The sequence below is a fragment of the Anomaloglossus baeobatrachus genome, chromosome 1 (genome assembly GCF_048569485.1).
Source record: "Anomaloglossus baeobatrachus isolate aAnoBae1 chromosome 1, aAnoBae1.hap1, whole genome shotgun sequence".
Lineage (NCBI taxonomy): Eukaryota > Metazoa > Chordata > Amphibia > Anura > Aromobatidae > Anomaloglossus > Anomaloglossus baeobatrachus.
The window spans coordinates 920,646,792-920,670,215 of record NC_134353.1 but is presented as its reverse complement, the minus strand read 5'-3'; the positions used below and the strand labels follow the sequence as shown (position 1 = coordinate 920,670,215).

Sequence of the window (23,424 nt, the reverse complement as noted above, 5' to 3'; positions counted from 1 at the left end):
TACTTTCCAGCTCTCATACGGACTGTCTTGCTACCAATAGTGCTTCGGCTGCCATGCATCAAGGCCCTCTGGCGGGGTGACCGGTCTGGCTGCCTCACCAGGGGAACCCGGTGTACGGTCCAGTGTTTCCACCACCCGGACGTAACAATATCTATCAAATAACAGTGCATTTCACAGACTTTACTTGCCTATACTTCAGAAACTATACATCCGATCTCACAACTAAAGATATGTATAGAATCAGCATGATAGTGTCAGTATAGCACTGGCTTTAATTTGTAAAGGAAAATCCTGGTGGTGGACCTCTTTAAGTTACAGAGATCCCCGGCAAACAAGCAGCCACAGCAGTGGTATATGGTGACTATTCAGATAAATGACTGCCACAATATAACTTTATGGACAAATCAACCAGAATGAATGCTGATGCTTGTTGTTATCAGTGGAGGATCCCTCCCATTCCAAAATCCCATTACAATAGTCCTCAGCTTTGTGTGTCTGATTCTGCAAAGAATAGAAGTAATTACAATTTATTTCGTCGAGAGCACCTAATTTTTGTACGGAGAAATTCTTGAAGCTCTTTCCAACTAGTTTCTTGCGCTCTACAATGTGGTATAAGTTCTCCACCCCAAATCAAAGGAAGCGGAAAAAACGGAGACTGCGATACAGGACAGAAAGGGGAACCGGGAGGCTCTATAAGATGCCCCGCTCCTGGATAACATTGCACATACACATCCTTCTTGCCATACTTTTCTGCCCGGGATTTTGCTTCTTTAGCAAAGAACAAGCTGTTGTAATTCTCGTCTTTGTCTCCCACCATAAAGAGGATGGGGCCTCTGGCTTTCTCCAGGGGAAGTATAGTGTCCTGGAATTCTGGTTTTCTTGGATCATCCATTGTGTTGGCAACGCTGAGGGACAAAAAGTCTGTTATCAGAAGCCCTTCCACTTTATAGGGTATGCCATTAATAATGAGATCACCATAAACTAGGCTATTGCCATTCACGGCATTGGTTCCATTGATGCATACTGTAGCAGCGACCTGAGGCAGGTAGGACGCCATAGCCAAAGCCATCTCAGCTCCTTTACATATGGCGACAACTCCAACTCCATCACCTGATACCTAAAAAGAAGGTAAGATGAAAAAGTCCATATATCTATAGGTGTAAGAGGTGGGGGACATTGATACTGCCATCGTCTTAAGGCAGTTAATACTGTATTAAGGGGATTTTTCCATCAAAACAATCCTTAAGAATTGCATCTATCAGCCATTTACTTTTTTCATTAATATTTGCCATATTGAAAATGTAGTCTAGTAACTTGGCCATTCAGATTAATTGCTGGCCATGTACTACAAGGGCCAACTGGGTCTAAGAGCGGGAATGCAACTCTATACCATTTTTTGGAAGATCCCCAAAATGATGCTCAAATACCATAATAACGCCACTGGAAATGACTAGTGATGGGCGATTTCCTCCAATGATCGTGAGCCTCGCCCGAACGTTTTGTAAAGATCGAGATCGGGATCTAGATAACGCAAACTTGAGTCTGAAAACCGAACTCGAACTTTACAGTTATGAGATGGGGGTGGGGGGGTGGGGGCTGTAAACTAAAGAATATAGTTAATAATAAACATTGTCATTATACTTACAAGTCCCGCGACATGTCCTGTAGACTCTGTTTCCTGGCCACTTCTGCGTCCAATTATTGCTGTGCCCCCCAGTAAGCACCACTGCCTAAAGGACCTTCCATGACATCATAGCCATGTGACCAGTCTGGTGTGAATGTTGTACACACATTGGCTTTCAGACTGGTCACATGACTATGATGTCATTGAAGGTCCTGTTAACTAACTGAACTTTGACTGTCACTGTGCGAGTGTTGCATCGGCATCACTCGGTATGGCCGCACATTCTCCTGACAGGATAGGTCAGCTGCATGTATTTCCATGCAGCTGAGGCGCTCCTGTTAGAAGATCGTCAGGCCATACCAGCTGATATCGATGTGAGACGCAAGTGGAATCACACCCTCACTGTCAGCCTTCGTCTAGCTCTGTACAGAGCGATGAAGCAGAGCTTACATGGCTCTCCCTGCTTCTCTCTCTGTAGTGACACTTGTCTTTACAGAGTGATAATGCAGAGTTGACATGGCTATCCCTGTGGACTACGTTGGACGAAGGATTTTTTATAATAAAGATGGAGTCTCAAATGTTTTTTTTCTGTTTTATTTCTAATTAAAAAAAAATTCTCTGTGTTGTGTTTTTTTTTTACTGTTTATTAGAAATTCATGGTGGCCATGTCTAATTTGGTGTGACACCATGAATTTCTGGCTTAGTACCAGCTGAGAATACAAAGCTGGTATTAACCAATTTACTACCCAGCGTGCCACCGCCATCACGGTCACTGAACGAGCCGGGCAAAGCACCTGGAAATGGTGCCAAGAAACAATGCGCCATTTAGAGGGGCGGCTGCACAGAATCCCAGCACCCAGCTGCCTGGTTTTACCTGGCTGGCGATTAAAATATGGCCGGAGACCATGCATTTTTTTTTAAATTATTTTTTAAATAATTAATGAGCTCCTGTATTTTGATTGCCAGCCAAGGTAAAGCCAACCAGATAGGAGTGGCAGCCTGTAGTGGTCCGCTTTATCTGCGCTGAGAATCAAAAACACCATGGAGCCCTACGGCATTTTTTTAATAAGTTATTTTTATACAACTATATATTGTGTGTATGTAGATATATATATGTATATATATATATGTATATATATATATATATATATATACAGTTAGGTCCAGAAATATTTGGACAGTGACACAAGTTTTGTTATTTTAGCTGTTTACAAAAACATGTTCAGAAATACAATTATATATATAATATGGGCTGAAAGTGCACACTCCCAGCTGCAATATGAGAGTTTTCACATCCAAATCGGAGAAAGGGTTTAGGAATCATAGCTCTGTAATGCATAGCCTTCTCTTTTTCAAGGGACCAAAAGTAATTGGACAAGGGACTCTAAGGGCTGCAATTAACTCTGAAGGCGTCTCCCTCGTTAACCTGTAATCAATGAAGTAGTTAAAAGGTCTGGGGTTGATTACAGGTGTGTGGTTTTGCATTTGGAAGCTGTTGCTGTGACCAGACAACATGCGGTCTAAGGAACTCTCAATTGAGGTGAAGCAGAACATCCTGAGGCTGAAAAAAAAGAAAAAATCCATCAGAGAGATAGCAGACATGCTTGGAGTAGCAAAATCAACAGTCGGGTACATTCTGAGAAAAAAGGAATTGACTGGTGAGCTTGGGAACTCAAAAAGGCCTGGGCGTCCACGGATGACAACAGTGGTGGATGATCGCCGCATACTTTCTTTGGTGAAGAAGAACCCGTTCACAACATCAACTGAAGTCCAGAACACTCTCAGTGAAGTAGGTGTATCTGTCTCTAAGTCAACAGTAAAGAGAAGACTCCATGAAAGTAAATACAAAGGGTTCACATCTAGATGCAAACCATTCATCAATTCCAAAAATAGACAGGCCAGAGTTAAATTTGCTGAAAAACACCTCATGAAGCCAGCTCAGTTCTGGAAAAGTATTCTATGGACAGATGAGACAAAGATCAACCTGTACCAGAATGATGGGAAGAAAAAAGTTTGCAGAAGAAAGGGAACGGCACATGATCCAAGGCACACCACATCCTCTGTAAAACATGGTGGAGGCAACGTGATGGCATGGGCATGCATGGCTTTCAATGGCACTGGGTCACTTGTGTTTATTGATGACATAACAGCAGACAAGAGTAGCCGGATGAATTCTGAAGTGTACCGGGATATACTTTCAGCCCAGATTCAGCCAAATGCCGCAAAGTTGATCGGACGGCGCTTCAGAGTACAGATGGACAATGACCCCAAGCATACAGCCAAAGCTACCCAGGAGTTCATGAGTGCAAAAAAGTGGAACATTCTGCAATGGCCAAGTCAATCACCAGATCTTAACCCAATTGAGCATGCATTTCACTTGCTCAAATCCAGACTTAAGACGGAAAGACCCACAAACAAGCAAGACCTGAAGGCTGCGGCTGTAAAGGCCTGGCAAAGCATTAAGAAGGAGGAAACCCAGCGTTTGGTGATGTCCATGGGTTCCAGACTTAAGGCAGTGATTGCCTCCAAAGGATTCGCAACAAAATATTGAAAATAAAAATATTTTGTTTGGGTTTGGTTTATTTGTCCAATTACTTTTGACCTCCTAAAATGTGGAGTGTTTGTAAAGAAATGTGTACAATTCCTACAATTTCTATCAGATATTTTTGTTCAAACCTTCAAATTAAACGTTACAATCTGCACTTGAATTCTGTTGTAGAGGTTTCATTTCAAATCCAATGTGGTGGCATGCAGAGCCCAACTCTCGAAAATTGTGTCACGGTCCAAATATTTCTGGACCTAACTGTATATATATATATGTGTGTGTGTGTGTGTGTGTGTGTGTGTGTGTGTGTGTATGTATGTATGTATGTATATGTATATATATATATATATATATATATATATATATATATCTCTATCTATATATTTATATATACATGGGTCTGGCAAAAATGAAGACACCACTGCAAAATATTCAGTTTTTCAGATTTTTCTCTTTATAGGTATATTTTTGAGTAATCTGAAAATTGTTCTTTTATGCTATAAACTACTGACAGGTCTCAGAATTTCCAAGCAAAACACGTTGTTTATTTTGTGAAAATAGTAGTTTATAGAATAAAACAACAATTTACAGTTTACTCAAATATACTTATAAAGAGAAAAATCAGAAAAACTGAAAATTTTGCAGTGGTCTCTTAATTTTTGCCAGAGCTGTGTATGTTTGTATATACATACATGCAATATATAGTTCTATAAAAATAAATCATTAAAAAAATGACATAGCGCTCCGTGGTAGTTTTGATTCTCAGAGCAGATTAAACGGACGGATAAGGGCTGCCACCCCTCTCTGCCTGGCTTTACCTTGGCTGGCAATCAAAATACAGGAAGCCTATTAATTTTTTTTACTTATTTTTTAAAACTATTGAAAAAAAAATTGTGTGGGCTCTCGCTGTATTTTGATCTCCAGTCAGGTAAAACCAGGCAGATGGGGGTTGGGATTCTCAGTGTGGTAAGGCCCAAGCGTTGTGGGCCCCCACATTGTTGATTAGAGTCATTTCCAGGTGCTTTATCTGGCTCGTCCAGTGGCTCTGATGGTGGTGGCACGCTGGGTAATAACGGGGTTAATACCAGCTTTGTATTTGCAGCTGGTACTAAGCCCGAAATTCATGGTGTCACGCCAAAATTATACATGGCCACCATGAATTTCTAGTAAACCGTAAAAAAAAACAAAAAAAACACAGATTTTTTTTTATTAGAGATAAAAAAACATTTAGAGACTCCATCTTTATTATAAAAAATCCTTAGTCCATCGTAGTCCACAGGTAGAGCATTGTCAGCCCTGTTTCATCACTTTGTACAGACAGCATCTATACAGAATGAGAAGCAGAAAGAGCATTGTCAACTCTGCTTCATCACTCTGCACAGACAGCGTCTATACAGAGTGAGAAGCAGGCTGCCACTGAGGCTGGAGTTCCACTTCCATATGACTCGTGCAGTCTCGCATCGGCATCACCCGGCATGGACTGATGCCTCAGCTACATGGAAATACATGTAGCCAGCCGACTGCTCCTGTCAGGACAGTATGCGGCCGTACTGGGTGATGCGATGCAAGACTAGCACAGTGACAGTCAAAGTTCAACCGAGTCCATAAGCCATGGACTCAGGTGAACCCTGAGGTCACCGCGAACACGGCCGAAGATTGACGAGTGACGAGCAGTGCAGTGCACGGAAGTTAACAGGACCTTCCATGATGTCATAGCCATGTGACCAGTCTAATGCAAGGTCTGTACAACATTCACACCAGATTGGTCACATTGCTATGACATCATGGCAGGTCCTGTAGGTCAGTGGTGGTTACCCGACAGTACAGCAATGATCGGACGCGGAAGCAGAAGTGGCCGGGAGACAGCTTTGGGTGACCTGTAAGTATAATAACAATGTTTTTTATTAATGTGCTTTTTTTTTTTTCTTTCTTTTACAGCCCCTGGATCAGAACTGGACCAGGACTGTAACACGAGTTTCCCAGGAAAGCTGGTGTTCGGGATCGTGTACACAATCACTATGTGATCGATACGAGCCCCGAACTCTACAGTTCAGGATCGCCCATCATTAGAAATGACCCCTTTCATTTACAATAAGCTCTCAAGGCAATTTCTCCGGGAGATCTATGTCCGGCCCGTAGATCTTAACAGCTCAATTACATATAAGAAACATGGATTTCTCTAAAATAACATCAGATTGCAGATACAGTACATCCAATAAGTGAATACACCCCTCATATTTTTGTAAATATTTTATATGTTCATGGGATAACACTGAAGATATGTCACTGATACGATGCAAAGTAGTCAGTGTACAGCTTGTTTAACAGTGTAAATTTAGTGCCCTCTACATAACTCAACACACATCAAAACCGCTGGCAACAATGGCGAGTACACATCTTTCACCTAAGTAAAACTGGCCAAATTGTCAATAGTTTGTGTGGGCACCATTCTTTTTAAGCACTGCCTTAACTCTCACTAGAGCTTCACAGGAGCCGCTGGATCCATCCTCCATGCTGACATCACGGAGCTGGTGGATGTTAGCAACCTTGCGCTCCTCCACCTTCTATTTGAGGAGGCCTGACAGTTGCACAATAAGAATTTAGGTCTAGAGACGCTTGGCCAGTCTAGCATTTTTTACGCTTTTTTTTTTTTTACTAAGGCAGTGGTCTTAGAGGTGTATTTTAGGTAATCATGTGGGAATACAATGGGAGGTGTTCAGGCTCTGCTTCAGTATGTCAATGTAAATGTTGGCATTCATGGTTCTATCAATGAACTCCCCACAGCTGGCAGCACTCATGCAGCCCCAAACCATGACACTCCCACCACCATGCCTGACTGTAGGTAGGACACACTTGTCTTTGTCCTCCTCACCTGGTCTCATCAGACCAGAGGACATATTTCCAGTAATCCATGGCATGGCTGCTTATCTTCAGGAAACTGCAGGCTTTTTTTGCATTATCTTTAGAAGAGGCATCCTTCTGGGATGACAGCCATGCAGACCAATCTGATGCGGTGTGCAGCATATGGTCCAAGCACTGACAGGCATCCCCCTACCCCTGTAACCTCTGCAGCAATGTCTATTCTGAAAAGAAAACCTCTGGATATGATGTTGAGCACGTACAGTCAACTTCTTTGGTCGACCATGGCAAGGCCTGTTCTGATTGGAACATGTCTCTATGGTCTTGGCCACCAAGCTGCAGCTCAGTTTCCGGGTGTTGGCAATTTTCTTATAGCCTAGGACATCTTTATTTCGAGTGTGAGGAATATGACATTCATACATATCAGTCAGCTGTCACTGTTCATTTACACACACCCTGTCCTGCAGCAAGAATCCAACACCAAGAACTGGGAGCCAAATGACCAGGTGACAAAATCCAATCAAAATTAAGGAAGCCAGTGCAAACCCATTGATGTCAGGGGTATTTAGCCAGGGATATGGGTGGGCAATTACAAGTTTTATAACCAGCTTCAAAACAAGAATCTCAGACTTAGAAGTTCCTCTGTAAGTGCTACAATATTAGGGAGCACTTTGCTCTCACATATAAGGCAGGTATATTCCTGGCTTCACGACTGCAAAACTCACATCACACATATTGTATATTAATAGTGTGATGTGCGGATTAGCTCAAAAATTAATATCTTGCCATGGGAAACCAACAGACACCTTGTGTTTTCTATCCAAAGATAGATCAAATCATAACTAGAAATATGATGGTCATTCTTTCCACGTGGGACACTCATGGGCGAAGATATGGGGAAAACTGCCAATTGATAACTTTCTGGAAACCGAAGACACATCCCATGTCCAGCCCAGTCTTAGGTCACAAGGTGGGATGGAACATGGGAGATACATAGGTTCATAAAAATCAGAACAGAAATTTTGTGAGGGCTCTTCTCTGAGAGATCATGTGCGGTACATGTGTGAGGAATCCCAGGAAAACTCATGGCTCCACAGTGCCTACCCTGTGCAAGCCAACACTAGGCCTAATCATAAAGGAACAAGGTACCTGATCCAGCTGTGGAAAAAATCCAATTAAGACTAAGGAAGTCAGAGCAACCCCACTGCTATCAAAAGTATTTAGCCAGGGAGATGGGCTTGGAATTAAAAGTTTCATAAACAGCTTCAAACAAGAATCTCAGACTTTGAGGCTCCTGTGTAAGAGCTACAATATTAGGGAGCGCTTCGCTCCCACATCTAGAGCAGGTATATTCCTAGCTTCACGACAGGAAGACACATGTCACACATATTCTCTATTAGTAGTGTGATGTGCGGATTAGCTAAAAATTAATATCTTGCAGTGGGAAGCCAACAGACACCTTGTGTTTCCTATCCAAAGATAGATCAAATCATAACTAGAAATATGATGGTCATATATTCCATGTGGGACACTCAGCAGCGGAGATAACTCTCTGGAAACTAAAGACTCATCCCATGTCCAGCCGAGTCTTAGGTCACAAGGTGGGATGGGACATGGGAGATACGTAGGTTCATCAAAATCAGAGAGGACATTTTGTGAGTTTTTTTCTCTGAGAGGTCACTAGTGGCACACGTGTGAGGAATCCCAGGAAAACTTTTGGCTCCACAGTGTCTCCCCTGTGCAAGCCAACACTAGGCCTAATCATAAAGCAACAAGGTACCTGATCCAGCTGTGTATCTGTTTGCAACCATAACTTATCTGTAACTGTATTTCTGATATATATGTAAATCTCACCTTGTATGTAGTGTATTATCTAGTGTGCCCTTGAGACAATTAAATATAAAATTTCTTTTATCGCAATCCCGAACCGAATGTCATAGATTGATAGGTCTACGTCCAAGCGGAGTGATCATGAGTGACACCCCCTCTGGCTTTGTTCGTGACATATTGGTGGCAGCACAGTTGGATTGAGATAATAGTGTGTGTGTGTGTGTGTGTGTGTGAGGCCCATACTCCCAAACACTAAAGACTGTCAGTAACACTAAAGACCAGCTCAGTACTAGAGTGTCAGAGTGCAGATACTGTAAGGTATGTGGGTGCATCAGGATGCAGCTCTGTGTCAGTGACCAAAGACTGCAAGAATGGCTGAGGGCACCAGGAGCCGCAAAGCTATGGAATTTGCCAAGGCCATGGACAGAGCAAAAGATGTGGAGGATGGTGTTGTGCGCGGTGAGGAGGAGCCTCCAGGAGCCAGACTCCAGGCATCAGCTCTACAGTGATCAGAGTACCACCCGACTCTGCATTGGGCCAATTAACACCTGGCTCTGCAGTCGTAAGCTCACCATCAGCCCATTCCCCCAGCCAGGCAGGCTCGGATGCCCTTCTACAAGCTGCTGTGGCCTGTCTTTTGGCTGGAGACCAGGAAACCTACCAGATCCTCATGGCAGAGTAAGAGTGTCTGGCAGAGGAGGAGGCCACAGAACATCAGGGAGAGCATGAGCACCAGTTGTGGCTAGCTCAGCTCAAGACTCATGTCCATTTGGACAACCGAGAGACCAAGCCTCCAAAGGTCCATATTGAGGACTTCCCAGTATAAAGACTTGGACTCATTTTTGATGATGTTTTAACAGACTTGCCTGCAGCACCATCTGGCCAAGGATCAGTGGGCCAAGTACCTGACCCCTGTTTAAGGGACAAGGCCCTGGATATTCTTGGGGACTGACCTACCAGTCAGTCCCCAAGCTATGACGTTATCAAACAGGCCCTGATCCAACAGTACAAGCTTACTTCGGAGTCCTACCGCAAGAAATTCCGGAACCTGCAGAAGGGAACAAAGAACACCTGGGCTGACCACAGGCAGGCCCTCGTGAGAGCTGCCAAGCACTGGACCAAGGTCCTGAAGCTCACCACTGGCCCAGAGATCCTGTATTTGTTTATCACGGAACAACTCTTGTGGAATTGCTCCGAGGACCGCCGCCAGTTTATCCGTGACCAAAAGCCCAAGGGGTCCTCTTCTATGGCCACCATGGCAGATAACTACACAAATAATTGTGTCTCTGAGGCCAAAAACGCAGCCAGAAGCACCTGGAGAAGGGGTAAGATGTGGAGACATGGGGGTCAGTGGTTGTCTCGTCTGCTGACCTGGCTGCCTTTAGAAAGACAGCATGGACCACGGCTCATCCCAACTGAACACCCAAACTCCTTACCTGTGGGCAGAACACTACTCAGACAATACAGGGTGCGGGAATCACAATAATTAGATTTTATTGGATCCTCAGCAGTCAAAGGCATATAACACAAAACCATGCAAATCACACGATGTAACAGGCAACAGTCTCACTCTTCCACTGGCTCACCAGGGATTAGAATTTTCGCGTCTTCGGATCTTCCAGGGCCACATACCCCAAACCAACAGCACCCTGCATTGGCAGGCACACACCTGGAACAGGATAGTGACAAGGGGAGGAAGCTTAACGAGCACAGTAAAGTCTGTAGCCAGGTAACCGAATCATCTCAACCTGGGTTTCTTCCAGCAACTCGAAGGGGGGAGAAGCCGGTGGAGTCCTGCGGCACCTCCCGGTAGGTAAACAGGAGCTGCTGCAGGCTTTTCTCCCAGTTTCCTCCCTCAGACACTACAAACTGCCTAATGAGCTGTTTAAGCATTCCTTTGAAACGTTCACACAACCCATTAGTTTTAGTGTGGTAGGGGGTGGGGCAAATGGAGCGGACTCCAAGTTTCTCCTAGAGGGTCCAAAGCAGCTTGCTGTGGAATTGGGCCCCCTGGTCAGTCAATACCTCCTGCGGAAACCTTACTCGACTGACTGACAGGTCCACAACCGAACAGAGAGATCTTGAGCGACCCCCCCGGCCCTACTTGTGACATAGAGCAATTATTTTTTTTAGATCCTCAGAGAAGTTTTTGCCATGAGAAGCCATGTTGAACTTCCAGTGACCAGTATGAGAGAGTGTGTGAGAGATAACACCAAATGTAACACCGCTGCTCCCCATTCACACCTGGGATCTTGTAACGCTAATGACTCACATGACACCAGGGAGGAAAAATGGCTAATTGGGCACAATTTGGCCAATTTTACTTTATTGCCAGCAGTTTAGACATTAATAGTTGTGTGTTGAGTTATTTAGAGGACACCAAATTTACAATGATATACAAGCTGCAAATGGACTACTGTACATTGTATCAATGTGTCAATCTTCAGTGTTGTCCCATCAAAAGATATCATAAAATATTTACAAAAAAGAGGGCTGTACTCACTTTTGTGATATTCTGTATTAAGGTATCATTTTATTTAATTCTCTATAGGGTGCTTTACACGCTGCGACATCTCTAGCGATTGCTAGCGATGTCGAGTGCGATAGCACCCGCCCCCGTCGCTCGTGTGACATTTGGTGCTCGCTGCCGTAGTGAACATTATCGCTACGGCAGCGTCACACGCACATACCTTGTCAGCGACGTCGCTGTGACCGCCGAACAATCCCTCCTTCAAGGGGGAGGTGCGTTCGGCGTCATAGCGACGTCACTGCGGCGTCACTAAGCGGCCGGCCAATAGAAGCGGAGGGGCGGAGATGAGCGGGACGTAACATCCCACCCACCTCCTTACTTCCACATTGCTGGTGGACGCAGGTAAGGAGATGTTCGTCGTTGCTGCGGTGTCATACATAGCGATGTGTGATGCCCCAGGAACGAGGAACAACATCGTACCTGTGGCAGCAGTGATATTAACCCTTTAGTGACGGAGCTAATTTTCACCTTAATGACCAGACCAAATTTTGCAATTCTGACCAGTGTCACTTCATGAGGTTATAACTCTAGAACGCTTCAACGGATCCCGGTGATTCTGAGATTGTTTTTTCGTCACATATTGGACTTCATGTTAGTACCAAATTTAGGACAATATTTTTTGCGTTTATTTATGAAAAAAATTGAATATTGGCAAAAATTTTGAAAATTTTGCAATTTTCAACTTTTGAATTTTTATACCGTTAAACCAGAGATTTCTGTGACACAAAATAGTTAATAAATAACATTTCCCACTTATCTACTTTACATCAGCACAATTTTGGAAACAAAATTTTTTTTCGTTAGGAAGTTAGAGGGGTTCAAAGTTTATCAGCGATTTCTCATTTTTACATCAAAATTTACAAAACCATTTTTTTAGGGACCACATCACATTTGAAGTGACTTTGATAGGCCTAGATGACAGAAAATACCCAAAAGTGACACCATTCTAAAAACTGCACCCCCAAAGTACTCAAAACCACATTCAAGAAGTTTATTAACCCTTCAGGTGCTTCACATGAACAAAAGCAATGTGGAATGAAAAAAAGGAAAAATTAAATTTTACCTAAAAATGTTGCTCTAACCCAAATTTATTCACTTTTAGAAGAAATAACACAACAAAATGGACCCCAAAACTTGTTCCCCACTTTCTTATGAGCACGCCGATACCCCACATGTGGTCAGAAACCTCTGTTTGGACAAATGGGAGGGCTCGGAACAGAAGGAGCAATATTTGAATTTTGGAAAGCAAATTTGGCTGAAATAGATTGCGGGCACCATGTTGCATTTACAGGTCCGCTAAGGTACCTAAACAGAAGAAATCCCTCACAAGTGACACCATTTTGGAAACTAGACCCCTCAAGGCTTCTATCTAGGGGTATAGTGAGCATTTTAGATCCACAGGTACTTCACAGATTTTGTTAACGTTACGTTGTCATATTGAAAATTTTAATAATTTTCTCAAAAATGTTGCTTTAGCATCAATTTTCTCACTTTTTCAAGAGGTAATTCCAAAAATTTGACCTCAAGGTTTGTTAACCACTTTTTTATGAGCGCGGTGATACCTCACATGTGGTCTGAAACCTTTGTTTGGAAAAATGGGAGGGCTTGGAACGAAAGGAGCAATATTTGAATTTTGGAAAGGAAATTTGGCTGAAAAAGATTGCGGGCACCATGTCACATTTGGAGGACCCCTAAGGTACCTAAACAGCAGAAACCCCACACAAGTGACCCCATTTTGGAAACTAGGCCCCTCAAGGAATTTATCTAGATGTTTGGTGAGTACCCTGAACCCCCAGGTGCTTCACAGAATTTTATAACATTGAGCCATGAAAAAAAAAAAATAAAATTTTACCACAAAATTGTTATTTCAACCAGGTAGCTTTTTTTTTTACAAGAGTAAAAGGAAAAAATTAAGCATAACATTTATTGTGCAATTTCTCCTGAGTTTGGCGATACCTTATATGTGGTGGAAATCAACTGCTTGGGTGCACAGCAGGGCTCAGAAGGGAAATAGTGCCATTTGACTGCAAAATTGGCTGGAATCAATAGCGGACGCCAGGTTGCATTTGGAGAGCCCCTGAGGTGCCTAAACAGTGGCTGTCCCCCACAAGTGACTCCATTCTGGAAACAAGACACCTCAAGGCTTTTATCTAGGTGTATAGTGAGCAGTTTGAATCCACGAATACTTCACAGAATTTGATAAGCTTAGGTTGCCATATTGAAAATTTTCATTTTTTTCACAAAAATGTTGCTTCAGCATCAAATTTCTCACTTTTTCAAGAGACAACAACAAACCGTGGACCCAACAGGTTGTTATCCAATGTCTTATGAGCACAGGGATACCCCACATGTGGCCAAAAACCTCTGTTTGAATAAATGGGAGGGCTTGGAATGGAAGGGGTACCATTTGAATTCTGGAAAAGTTGAGATAAATTGCGGGCACCATGTCACATTTGCAGGGCCCCTTGGGTACCTATACATTAGAAACCCCCCACAAGTGACTCCATTTTGGAAACTGGATTTTATTCAGGAGTATAGTAAGCATTTTGAATCCACAGGTACTTCACAAAAATGTTGCTGTAGCAACAAATGTCTCACTTTTAGGCTATGTGGCCATGATCCAGCGACACAGCGTCTAGTACACAGTGTCAGCCTTCCTGCAGAGATGTGAGTGTTGTCCACGGGAGAGCGCAGCTGCCCATGCCCACGATTTGGGTTCAGGCCGCTGTGGAGCTCTATGCTACCTGCAGAGAACACTCATCTCCGCAGCATAAATTGACATGCTGAGGCTCGGGAAGCCACGCCACAGGTCAGTTTATGCTGCGGAGAAGAGAAGCACAGTGGGCACGGGATTTCTAAAAATCCTTCCACTGTGCTTCTACTGCACAACGCAGCGTTATGGATGCAGGGAAAACACTCTGCGCCCAAAACGCTGCAAATCCCGATTGTGGGCGCACAGCCCAAAATGCTACAATGGATGAATGGATAGATGTCAAACAAATATAACGTCCCACCCCCCTGCATATTCTAAGCTGGCGCCCTTTAGTGCCTTTCATGTGGCACTAAAGGGTGCCTAACCTTGTATTTAGCCCCCCAAAAAATTAATAATTAAAATAAACGACGTGGGGTCCCCCCTATTTTTGATAGCCAGCTAGGGAAAAGCAGACAGCTGTAGCCTGCAAACCACAGCTGACAGCTTCACCTTGGCTGGTGATCAATTTGGAGGGCTCCCCAGGCGTTTTTTAAAAAAAAAACAAAACGTGGGGTCCCCCCCAAATTAGATCACCAGCCAAGGTGAAGCAGACAGCTGGGGTCTGGTATTCTCAGGGTGGGAAGAGCCATGGTTATTGGACTCTTCCCAGCCTAAAAATAGCAGGCCGCAGCCGCCCCAGAAGTGGCGCATCCATTAGATGCGCCAATCCTGGCGCTTCGCTCCAGCTCATCCCGCGCCCTGGTGCGGTGGCAGACGGGGTAATATATGGGGTTGATACCAGCTGTAATGTCACCTGGCATCAAGCCCTGGGGTTAGTGATGTCACGGCATCTGAACAGATACCCGACATTACTAACCCAGTCAAGTAATAGAAAAAAATAAAGACAAAAAAAAAATGTATTTGAAAAAAAACCTCCCCGAAACATTCCTCTTTTACCAATTTATTGAAAATAAATAAATTTCGGTCGCTGTAATCCATTTTGGAGGTCCCACGCCGACTCTGGATCTTCTAGAATATGGGGGGCACGTTCAGGGAACGTATCCCCCATTTTCTGGAAGAGCAAGCTCTCCATGAGCAGTGTGGGTGCAGTAATCTGAGAATACTGCACTCACACTGCCCCGGTCCAACCTAGGGCAGAGTGACCTGCAGTAAACTCATTCTAGAATATGAGGGGCACGCTCACAGAACGTACCCCCCATTTTCTAGAACAGCAGTCTCTCCATGTGAGGAGTGTGGCTGCAGATTACCGCACTCACCCTCCCCCGGTCCACGGTGGAGCAGCCTGTGCAGTAGCGACCTCAGCATCCCTGCTTGCAGGGATCCAGCTGACAGCCGCTGTCTGCGCATGCGCCGCCAGCTTTCAAGAGGGAGGCGGCGTGATCGCGGGGCCGGAGCAGCAGCAGCCAGGTAACGTATAACCGGGGGCTGGGTGGGTGTGACGGGGGGTGACGGGGGGTGACCTGGGGACAACTTTCTGCCGCCTGTGACGTGTCACATGCGGCAGAAAGAGCAGCATGAATGCGGCTGCCATCACGCTCCGGAGGGGGGAGGGGGGAGGCGGCTCTGGAGACCGGAGGGGGCTCCGGGGACCAGAGATCTCCGGTGGACCGGAGGAGGGGTCAGGGGGAGGACATTTCCCTCCGATCTGAAATGTTTGATCATTTCAGATCGGAGGGAAATGAATGCAGAGCCGGCGGCGGCGGGAGTTTTCAGCGCGCGTCGGCGCCATCTTGGATTTTCCGGAGGGGGGGTAGGGGTGGTGGGGGGACTCTCCGGTACCGGGGGCTTTGGGGGCACTAAGGGCTCATATTTATTTCTCATCTGACATGTTTGATCATGTCAGATGAGAAATAAATCAATTTTACCGGCCATTTTTTTTTTTTTAATGTTGTCGCCGGTATACGGTGTATACCGGCGATCGCATTAACGGGGTCCAAAAAAACACCCCGATTCATAATCTTGGGGGTCTCAGCTACCTCCGGTAGCTGAAACCCCCGAGATTTTTCGTCACTGGGGGGCGCTACAAGCTTTTTCCGGCCTGACGTCTCAAGACGTCGGAACAGAATAAGTACCCTGTTTTTCCGACGTCTTGAGACGTTAGGCCGTCGCTATGGGGTTAAGGAAAGGAGCGACGTGTCAATGATCACCGTTTTTGAATGATTTTGCGATCGTTGATCGTCGCTCCTTGGTGTCACACGCTGCGATGTCGCTACCGGCGCCAGATGTGCGTCACTAACGACGTGACCCCGACAATATATCGGTAGCGATGTCACAGCGTGTAAAGCACCCGTATGTCTTGCATGCCAATATAGACATCTTAGAAGAGTAATTTTAACTGACAGATTTCCTTTAAGACTTCCTAACATGTTAGAAAGGATTGTAACTTACTTTTGGATGATCACATAGAATCTGAGCGGCTTCTTCAAAATATTTTAAATCCACTTCACCAAGGAAGCTGGGCAAATCATCATAAGCAAAATAAGCCAGAGCAAGAGAGGCAAAACCACGGCTGGCCAGGAGGCTACTACGAAACTCTAAAAGGCCACCAACACCTCCAAACATGTCAATAACTCCTGGAAAGGGTCCTTCACCTGAAGAGAGTACAAAATAGATCTCAACCATAGATACAAGTATTTTTTTAAAGGTGTTTTCTTAGTTTTGGAAAAACCCAGGTTCACTGGTTGTTGCAGTTTGTTTTAAAAAAAGAAACATTACTAACCTTCCTCGGGTCCAGGGAAAAGCCTTGGTACTGATATGGTCTGCAGAAGTGATGTCATGCTGACAGCGCTACAGCCAATAACTGAGCTCAGCAGCTGATGATGTAAAATAAGGCAGACCTGCTGAGCTCACTGATTGGTTGCAGCACTGTCAACGTGGTATCAGCTCTGAAGACAATAACAGAGACTCAGATCGGAACCTGGTGAGGGTGAGCAAAGCGCACTTAATAATTTGAAGAAAAAAAATGGTGGGCAGGGGTTTTCTGAAACTGGCAAATCCCTTTAAAGCTTGTAGTTTTGGTTGTTTTTTAGATATTCATAGTTTATTGAAAAATAAATTCACCATTATGGATGTTTTAGGTCCAATTCTACTGAGTCCATATTGTGATTGGAAGATAAAGAGAAAAAGAGTTGAGTCTCATGCTAAGAATGTCATTTCAGAACAAGGCCTCTTTCAGATAGTCTATAGTGGACTTACTGATTACGGGGCAATTCCGTATTTTGTAGTTGCCTCTTTATCTGAACAGTAGTGGTCTTGTCTGTTCTTGGGGAACCCCTAGACATAGACATAGGTTTTGGTATCGGGGGCTATCACACATAAGGAGTGGGGTTCATACTTTGAGGTTTTTTCCTATTGTTGTCCTCAGGAGAAGGGCAGAGGCTTGCTCAATACATCAACAGGAGCAGTTAGTGATCACTCTTTTCCTTCATTGCGAGGGAAGCCCGGTAGAATGCACATGCTGCCACATCTTTGATTGTGAGAGACCCTCATTGCTGAAAATGTCCAGATAATAGGAAGGACATCAAGCTGCCTGATGTTGAAGAGGTAAGATAGGGAGGTAGATTATGAGGAGATTGAGGGGACCAGAACTTGACTTGACTTAGAAGGCTCCAGTCACACTTGCGTGAGAGTCAAGAAGCATGACCAGGCACAACCAGAAGCATGCAGCTGCATGTATTTCTATGCAGCTGCACGCGCCTGTCTGGAGAGTGGTTGACCATGCTGGGTGAAGTAAGTGACTCTGGCCTAAGTCTTATACAGGCGTCATGTGACGCCCTGGGCAAGCCAGGGGTCACAGGTCATCACACCACCACACCCTACACCCCAGTTAGGCACATACAGCTAACCCAAAATCCTTGTTGCCTTCCTCCAGGGGCTGATGTTCACACCAGGGGGTGGGCCAGGCGGTTGGCTCCGCCCACCGAGGAGTACACAGCCCTGGAGGCGGGAGGAACCAGGCAGTTAGAGTTTGGAGGGAGAAGTGGAAAGAACAGAGTCAGCTCAGGGGGAGCTTGAGTGAGGAGCTAAGTGAAGGAGTAAACAGTGAAGTGTAAAGAGAGTGAAAAGTGACAGAAGTAAAGCCTGAAGTTGGTCCGGCTGTGTGCCAGGACATTGTCAGCAAGGTCAGCAGACGGCGGTGATTGTCTGGAGGGGTGACTGCTCGGAGGTTGCTGGAAGGACCGCGGACGGGTAGTGGCCTGGCGGTCTGGAGCAGTATACAAAGGACAGTCAGCACCAGGGCAGGGGCCTTTCGGATCCCGGCAAGGCAAGGAGTCGCCATAATTTGCCAAATCCGTCAGTGAAGAGGACGACTGTCTCCCAACAACCAAGTCCCGATAGAAGGCAACAGTCCAACCGTAATGGACAGACACCGCCACCGCCAGGGCACCAGTTTCTCAGGGCCAGCGCCTGCGGGCAAAGTAGGGCTCCTCCGGCCCATATCCAAGCCGGGGAGCGGGTTACCGGTGGGAACCCATCGCAACCAACATCAACTTAGGTGCAGGACAGAGGGACCGTCACAGTCACCTACTGGGGAAAGCAAGTGCAGCCGTCCGTGGGAACCGTCTTTCCAGCCGTGTGTTTTACCGAGAACGGTGTCAACGTCTCAGGCTGAGTGAGTACCACAGTGCCGCAAGGCACAGCGCTGCCCCCGCGTCCCTGCACCCCACCAAGCCCTGCATCACCCACCTAATCACTGGGCCCCGGGATCACCAACCCCTACCCACGGAGGGGCAACACAACAACTTGCTGCTTCACACCATCACTCCCGGGATCCCCATACAGAGCAGCGGTGGTGTCAACAAATCACCACAACCGTGGGTGGCGTCACGGACAATAGACTATATCCCAAAACCCAATCCCCTTTCACTCAGGGCGAGGAGTGCCGCTCGAGACCCCTGGGATCCGGCCCACCGCTCGAGCCACCACTGAGCAGCAGCAGCCGGACCCGAGCAGAGGGGTGAGCGCAGTGCTGACACCCTCCTCCCCGCCCGCGACAGTCACATGAGACGATCTATCGTGCGATCGCACGAGCGATCGCACCCGCCCCCGTTGTTTGTGCGTCATGGGCAAATTAGTTGCCCGTGGCGCACAAAGTCGTTAAACCCCCGTCACACGCACTTACCTGCTGAGCGACATCGCTGTGGGCGGCGAACATCCACTTCCTGAAGGGGGGGGGACGTTCGGCGTCACAGCGACATCACACAGCGGCCGGCCAATAGAAGCGGAGGGGCGGAGATGAGCGGGACGTAAACATCCTGCCCACATCCTTCCTTCCGCATAGCCGGCGGGACGCAGGTAAGCTGTGTTCATCATTCCCGGGGTGTCACACGGAGCGATGTGTGCTACCCCTGGTACGATGAACAACCGGCGCACAGAAGAAGAAACGACTTTTTGAAAATGAGCAACGTGTCAACGATACACGATTTGCAACCGATTTGCGATCGCTCAGAGTCGCTCGAAGGTGTCACACACAACGACGTCGTAAACGATGCCGGATGTGCGTCACGAAAACCGTGACCCCGACGACATATCGCACGATAGATCGTCTCGTGTGACGCCCGCATTAGGCTATGTGCGCACGTTGGATCTTTGTGGTGGCCACAAAGATGCACGTTTTTGCATCTTTGTGGTGACCACAGAGATGCACATTTTTGGCCCCCAAAAACATACCTGCAAAAACGCTACATCTGAAGTTCACAGCGAGTGTCATAGAACATGACTGTCCACTGTGAGCGCGGTCAGCGGTGACATCATTCACGTTACCCACAGCCACAGCTGGAGTCCTCCACCTGTGAAAGAAAATCACCCGAGTGACAGAAGTGAGCCTCACGAACAGCGGTGACGTCACTGTGGTGATTTTCTGTCACAGGTAGAGGACTCCAGGTGTGACCAATAATCATGGGTATCTGTGGCGCCCCTGAGGCTTCCGTCGCCACAGAAATATTGCACTTCAGCCAGAGGTGTGATGTCCCATCCTGGGTAAGAATGAGGTCATATGCCGGTCCCCAGACTAAACTTGCACACACCAATTGGTAGGCATACACTGGGTCAGGGATAGTGGTAGCAACCCCCATAGATGTATTCATGGGGCCGTAAGTCCCATTACTGGTCCCTATAGTGTGGGTGGGGCCTAGTCAGTGGGTGTGTGGGAGGAGTCAGCAAGAGTGAATAGACAAGGGAACCAGGAAGTTCAAGTTCAGTCAGCCTGTCAGGCAGTGAGAGAGAAGGAGCGAGGAGGTGGGCTGTCAGGAGAGGACAGCAGAGAGAAAGTGACAGAAAGAAGATCCTGGTGGAGATCCTGGGGTCTAGTTAGGCCCAGGTGACACCGAGAAAGAAAGGATCCCAGGGCCACGGAAGGGCATATTGGCTCATGGCCTGTTCCACTGAAAGATCGGGTGGAGGGATCTGGCTGCATTCGGGGACGGTCCCCAGACAGAGGGAAGAAAGACAATTCCTCAAAAGTAACACCGAAGGCCTGGGGTGGTTGCAAGCGCCCAGGGCCACAACCTGCCACAGATCCCCTGTGAAGGGGGCAAGATACAACTACGGTTAGCTCCCTTTGTTCAGGCCCTGTGGTGGAGGCCAAGACCAGCAAAACTACAATGGTCAAGGCTAGGAAGCCAGTCAGGAAAGAGATACAGGAGGGGTGCACCGGTATTGACCTCTGAACTACCCGGGATCGGCGGAGGCACCCGACAGTAGATCCCAGCATACTGTGGGCAACCGGACAACTGACGAATTGAGACCAAACAGTGAGTAAAGATCTTAACTGCAAGCCCTGTGTCGTCTGCTTTATCCTGCACTGCATCTACAACACCATAGAACCTACAAAGTACCAAAGGTTGCCCCGGGGTACCCGCTCTACCTGTGGAGAGCAAGCAACAGCTCAGCTGCGATAACATCAGCCTCGGAGGTCCCTTCCAGCAGCTGCGGCCCTAAAGAGCTGTAATTTACCACAGGTGGCGTCACGAATCTTTCATAAACTTTATTATAAACATCTACCCCCAATATCGCCACTTTTAATTGACTCCACCAGGGTCACGGAATCGGGCCCCGCCACCGCTGACTACCCCGCACTAGTCCGGCCCGACACCGAGTCACCTAAGGCCCTGGGGTGGGCAAGTCATTTCTGGCGTCACGAACAGGATGTGAACAAGACCCGTTAACATGGGTGGCGTGTGCCTTACAGAACTGTGCTTAAGAGACTGTGTTTTACTGTGTGGAAACTGATGCCACCATTAAAACTGCTAAGCGCGGGAAGAAGAGGGTCGTACCTGAAGAAAGAGCGCGAAGATAAGCCCCGCCCTCTCCCTGTTCAGAGGAGGATTGTAAAATGGCGCATAAAGAAACTGAAAGTCTGGCAAAGTGACCTTAGATGCCAGACAAGAATACTGCCAGAATGTACTGGATCGTAGGCGGAGGGATGTCGCCCATGGTGGTCTGGGTACCAGCTTGGCGCCAAGCGCTGGTACAGCCCCCGGCCCCGCCTCTGGAGGGGAGAAGGGTGCAGCCGAGCAGTGGAGTCGAGTGCTCGAGCATGATGGATGCCAGCGACAACCGGGAAGGCATGATGGCGGAGTACTGGCGACCAGGTACCCCGGGAGGGAAAGGATCTGTCACAGAGCTGAGACTCTTGCGGGAGGAAGTAGAGCTGCTGACCCACCGGTTACGCAGGCTCGAGGCGGAGGTCGAGCGGCGAGAGGACGAAGAGGTCGAATCAGGACGCGCCAACGAGCCCCGGGGCGGCGTCTGAAGTGGAGAGCCGACCGGTCCAAGCAGCCACGACCGATCCGGGTAAGGGAGACGTCACCCACACCCGGCCGAGCCCAGGGCACTGTGAACCGCCAATGCCCTGCCCGCCTGCAGGAGGCCACCACTGACCCCGCTGAAGCTTGTCCCACCGCCGCAGGTCCTCGTGCCGAAGACAGCGTCCTCGACAGCCCGGACCCCGACCACATAGTGGGTCCCTTACCCAGCCCTCCCACCGGCATCCCTGGTGCGTCCTCGCCCAGGGTGGAGTGGGACGCTGCACCGGTCCGTGATTGGAGGCTGGTTGCTCCCCTGAGGCCTGACTCAACCCCGCTCGCCACCAGAATAGCTTGCGACCGGCAGCTCGAACAGTTCCAGTATGAGACAGAACGCTGAGAGAAGAAAAGGAGGATCAAGGAGGCAGCCAACCTGGCCTCAAAGGAGAGGATCAGGAGGTCTCGCAAAGCGAGCCATGGCCCGATAAGGAGGGGCTAAGTACTCGATTTTGATCTGGAGAGGGGCTGGGGCTTCATTCGGGAACCCGGCCTGGGGAAAGATATATTTGTGTCCCGCGGGGACATAGAGGAACACCTAGAAAGGGGCCACCCAGGGCACGATGTCCAGCCCGGCGACTTAGTGGAGTACACCCGGCTGATGGGAAACCGAGGGTGGTACGCCCTTGACGCACATATACTCCGCAAAGAAGCAGCCCCGATGGAGCCAGCTTGCCGCAGCCCCACTCCAGTCAGCACCCATGACCAGCAGACACAGACCATGCTGACCGCCGCCTATCTGCTTCCAGGAGCAGAACCGGAGCGGCATCTCTACCTGTGAGCTGAAGAATTAACTGAACTGTAAATAGCCCCTTTTGCCCTACTTTCTTTTTGAAGGTGTCCCCTGTGTACCGACCCTCCCATTATTCTTTTTGAAGATGTCACCCTTCCTGAATTCCTGCCCCTCATTCTATTTGAAGAAGTCCCTAGCCCCCCCACTGTTTGTGTTTAACCAGGCCACTGGACTTGAAGTGGCCGGTGTGTAGCATGTAAATAATATGTGGATAAGTAACCAGGCCACTGGACGTTAGGTGGCTGGTATATTGTAGGTTAATGGACAACTGGGCCACTGGACTATGTGTGGCCAGGACTTTATTATTGTGTATAGTTGCACCCGTTGTGCCCCCTACCTGAATTATGATGGGATTGTGTGACGCCCTGGGCAAGCCAGGGGTCACAGGTCATCACACCACCACACCCTACACCCCAGTTAGGAACATCAAGGCTACCAAAATCCTTGTTGCCTTCATCCAGGGGCTGATGTTCACACCAGGGGATGGGCCAGGCGGTTGGCTCTGCCCACCGAGGAGTTCACAGCCCTGGAGGCGGGAGAAACCAGGCAGTTGAAGCCAGACTAGAGTCTGAGGTAGGAGTTCAAGTTAAGGAAGTGAAAGTAGAAGGAAGTAGTAGTGGAGCTAACGAGATAAGCTGAAGTGACAGAAAAGTGACAGTAGTAAAGCCTGAAGTTGGTCCGGGTGTGTGCCCCGGACTGTGACAGCAAGGTCAGCAGACGGCGGTGAT

The 23,424-nt window shown here is 47.4% G+C and overlaps 2 protein-coding genes across 2 annotated transcripts in view; both read right to left on the bottom strand.

Moving 5' to 3' along the window:
* The window catches only part of SKA1 (spindle and kinetochore associated complex subunit 1), a 158,330-nt gene that overhangs the window by 113,437 nt on the left and 21,469 nt on the right, over nucleotides 1-23,424 (bottom strand). The window lies entirely within an intron of this gene.
* LOC142256251 (acyl-coenzyme A amino acid N-acyltransferase 1-like) overlaps nucleotides 521-23,424 on the bottom strand; it is a 44,051-nt gene continuing 21,147 nt past the window's right edge. The window contains 2 exon segments of the mRNA XM_075327831.1: nucleotides 521-1,117; nucleotides 16,490-16,692. Of these exon segments, the coding sequence (XP_075183946.1) occupies nucleotides 521-1,117; nucleotides 16,490-16,692 (800 nt within the window).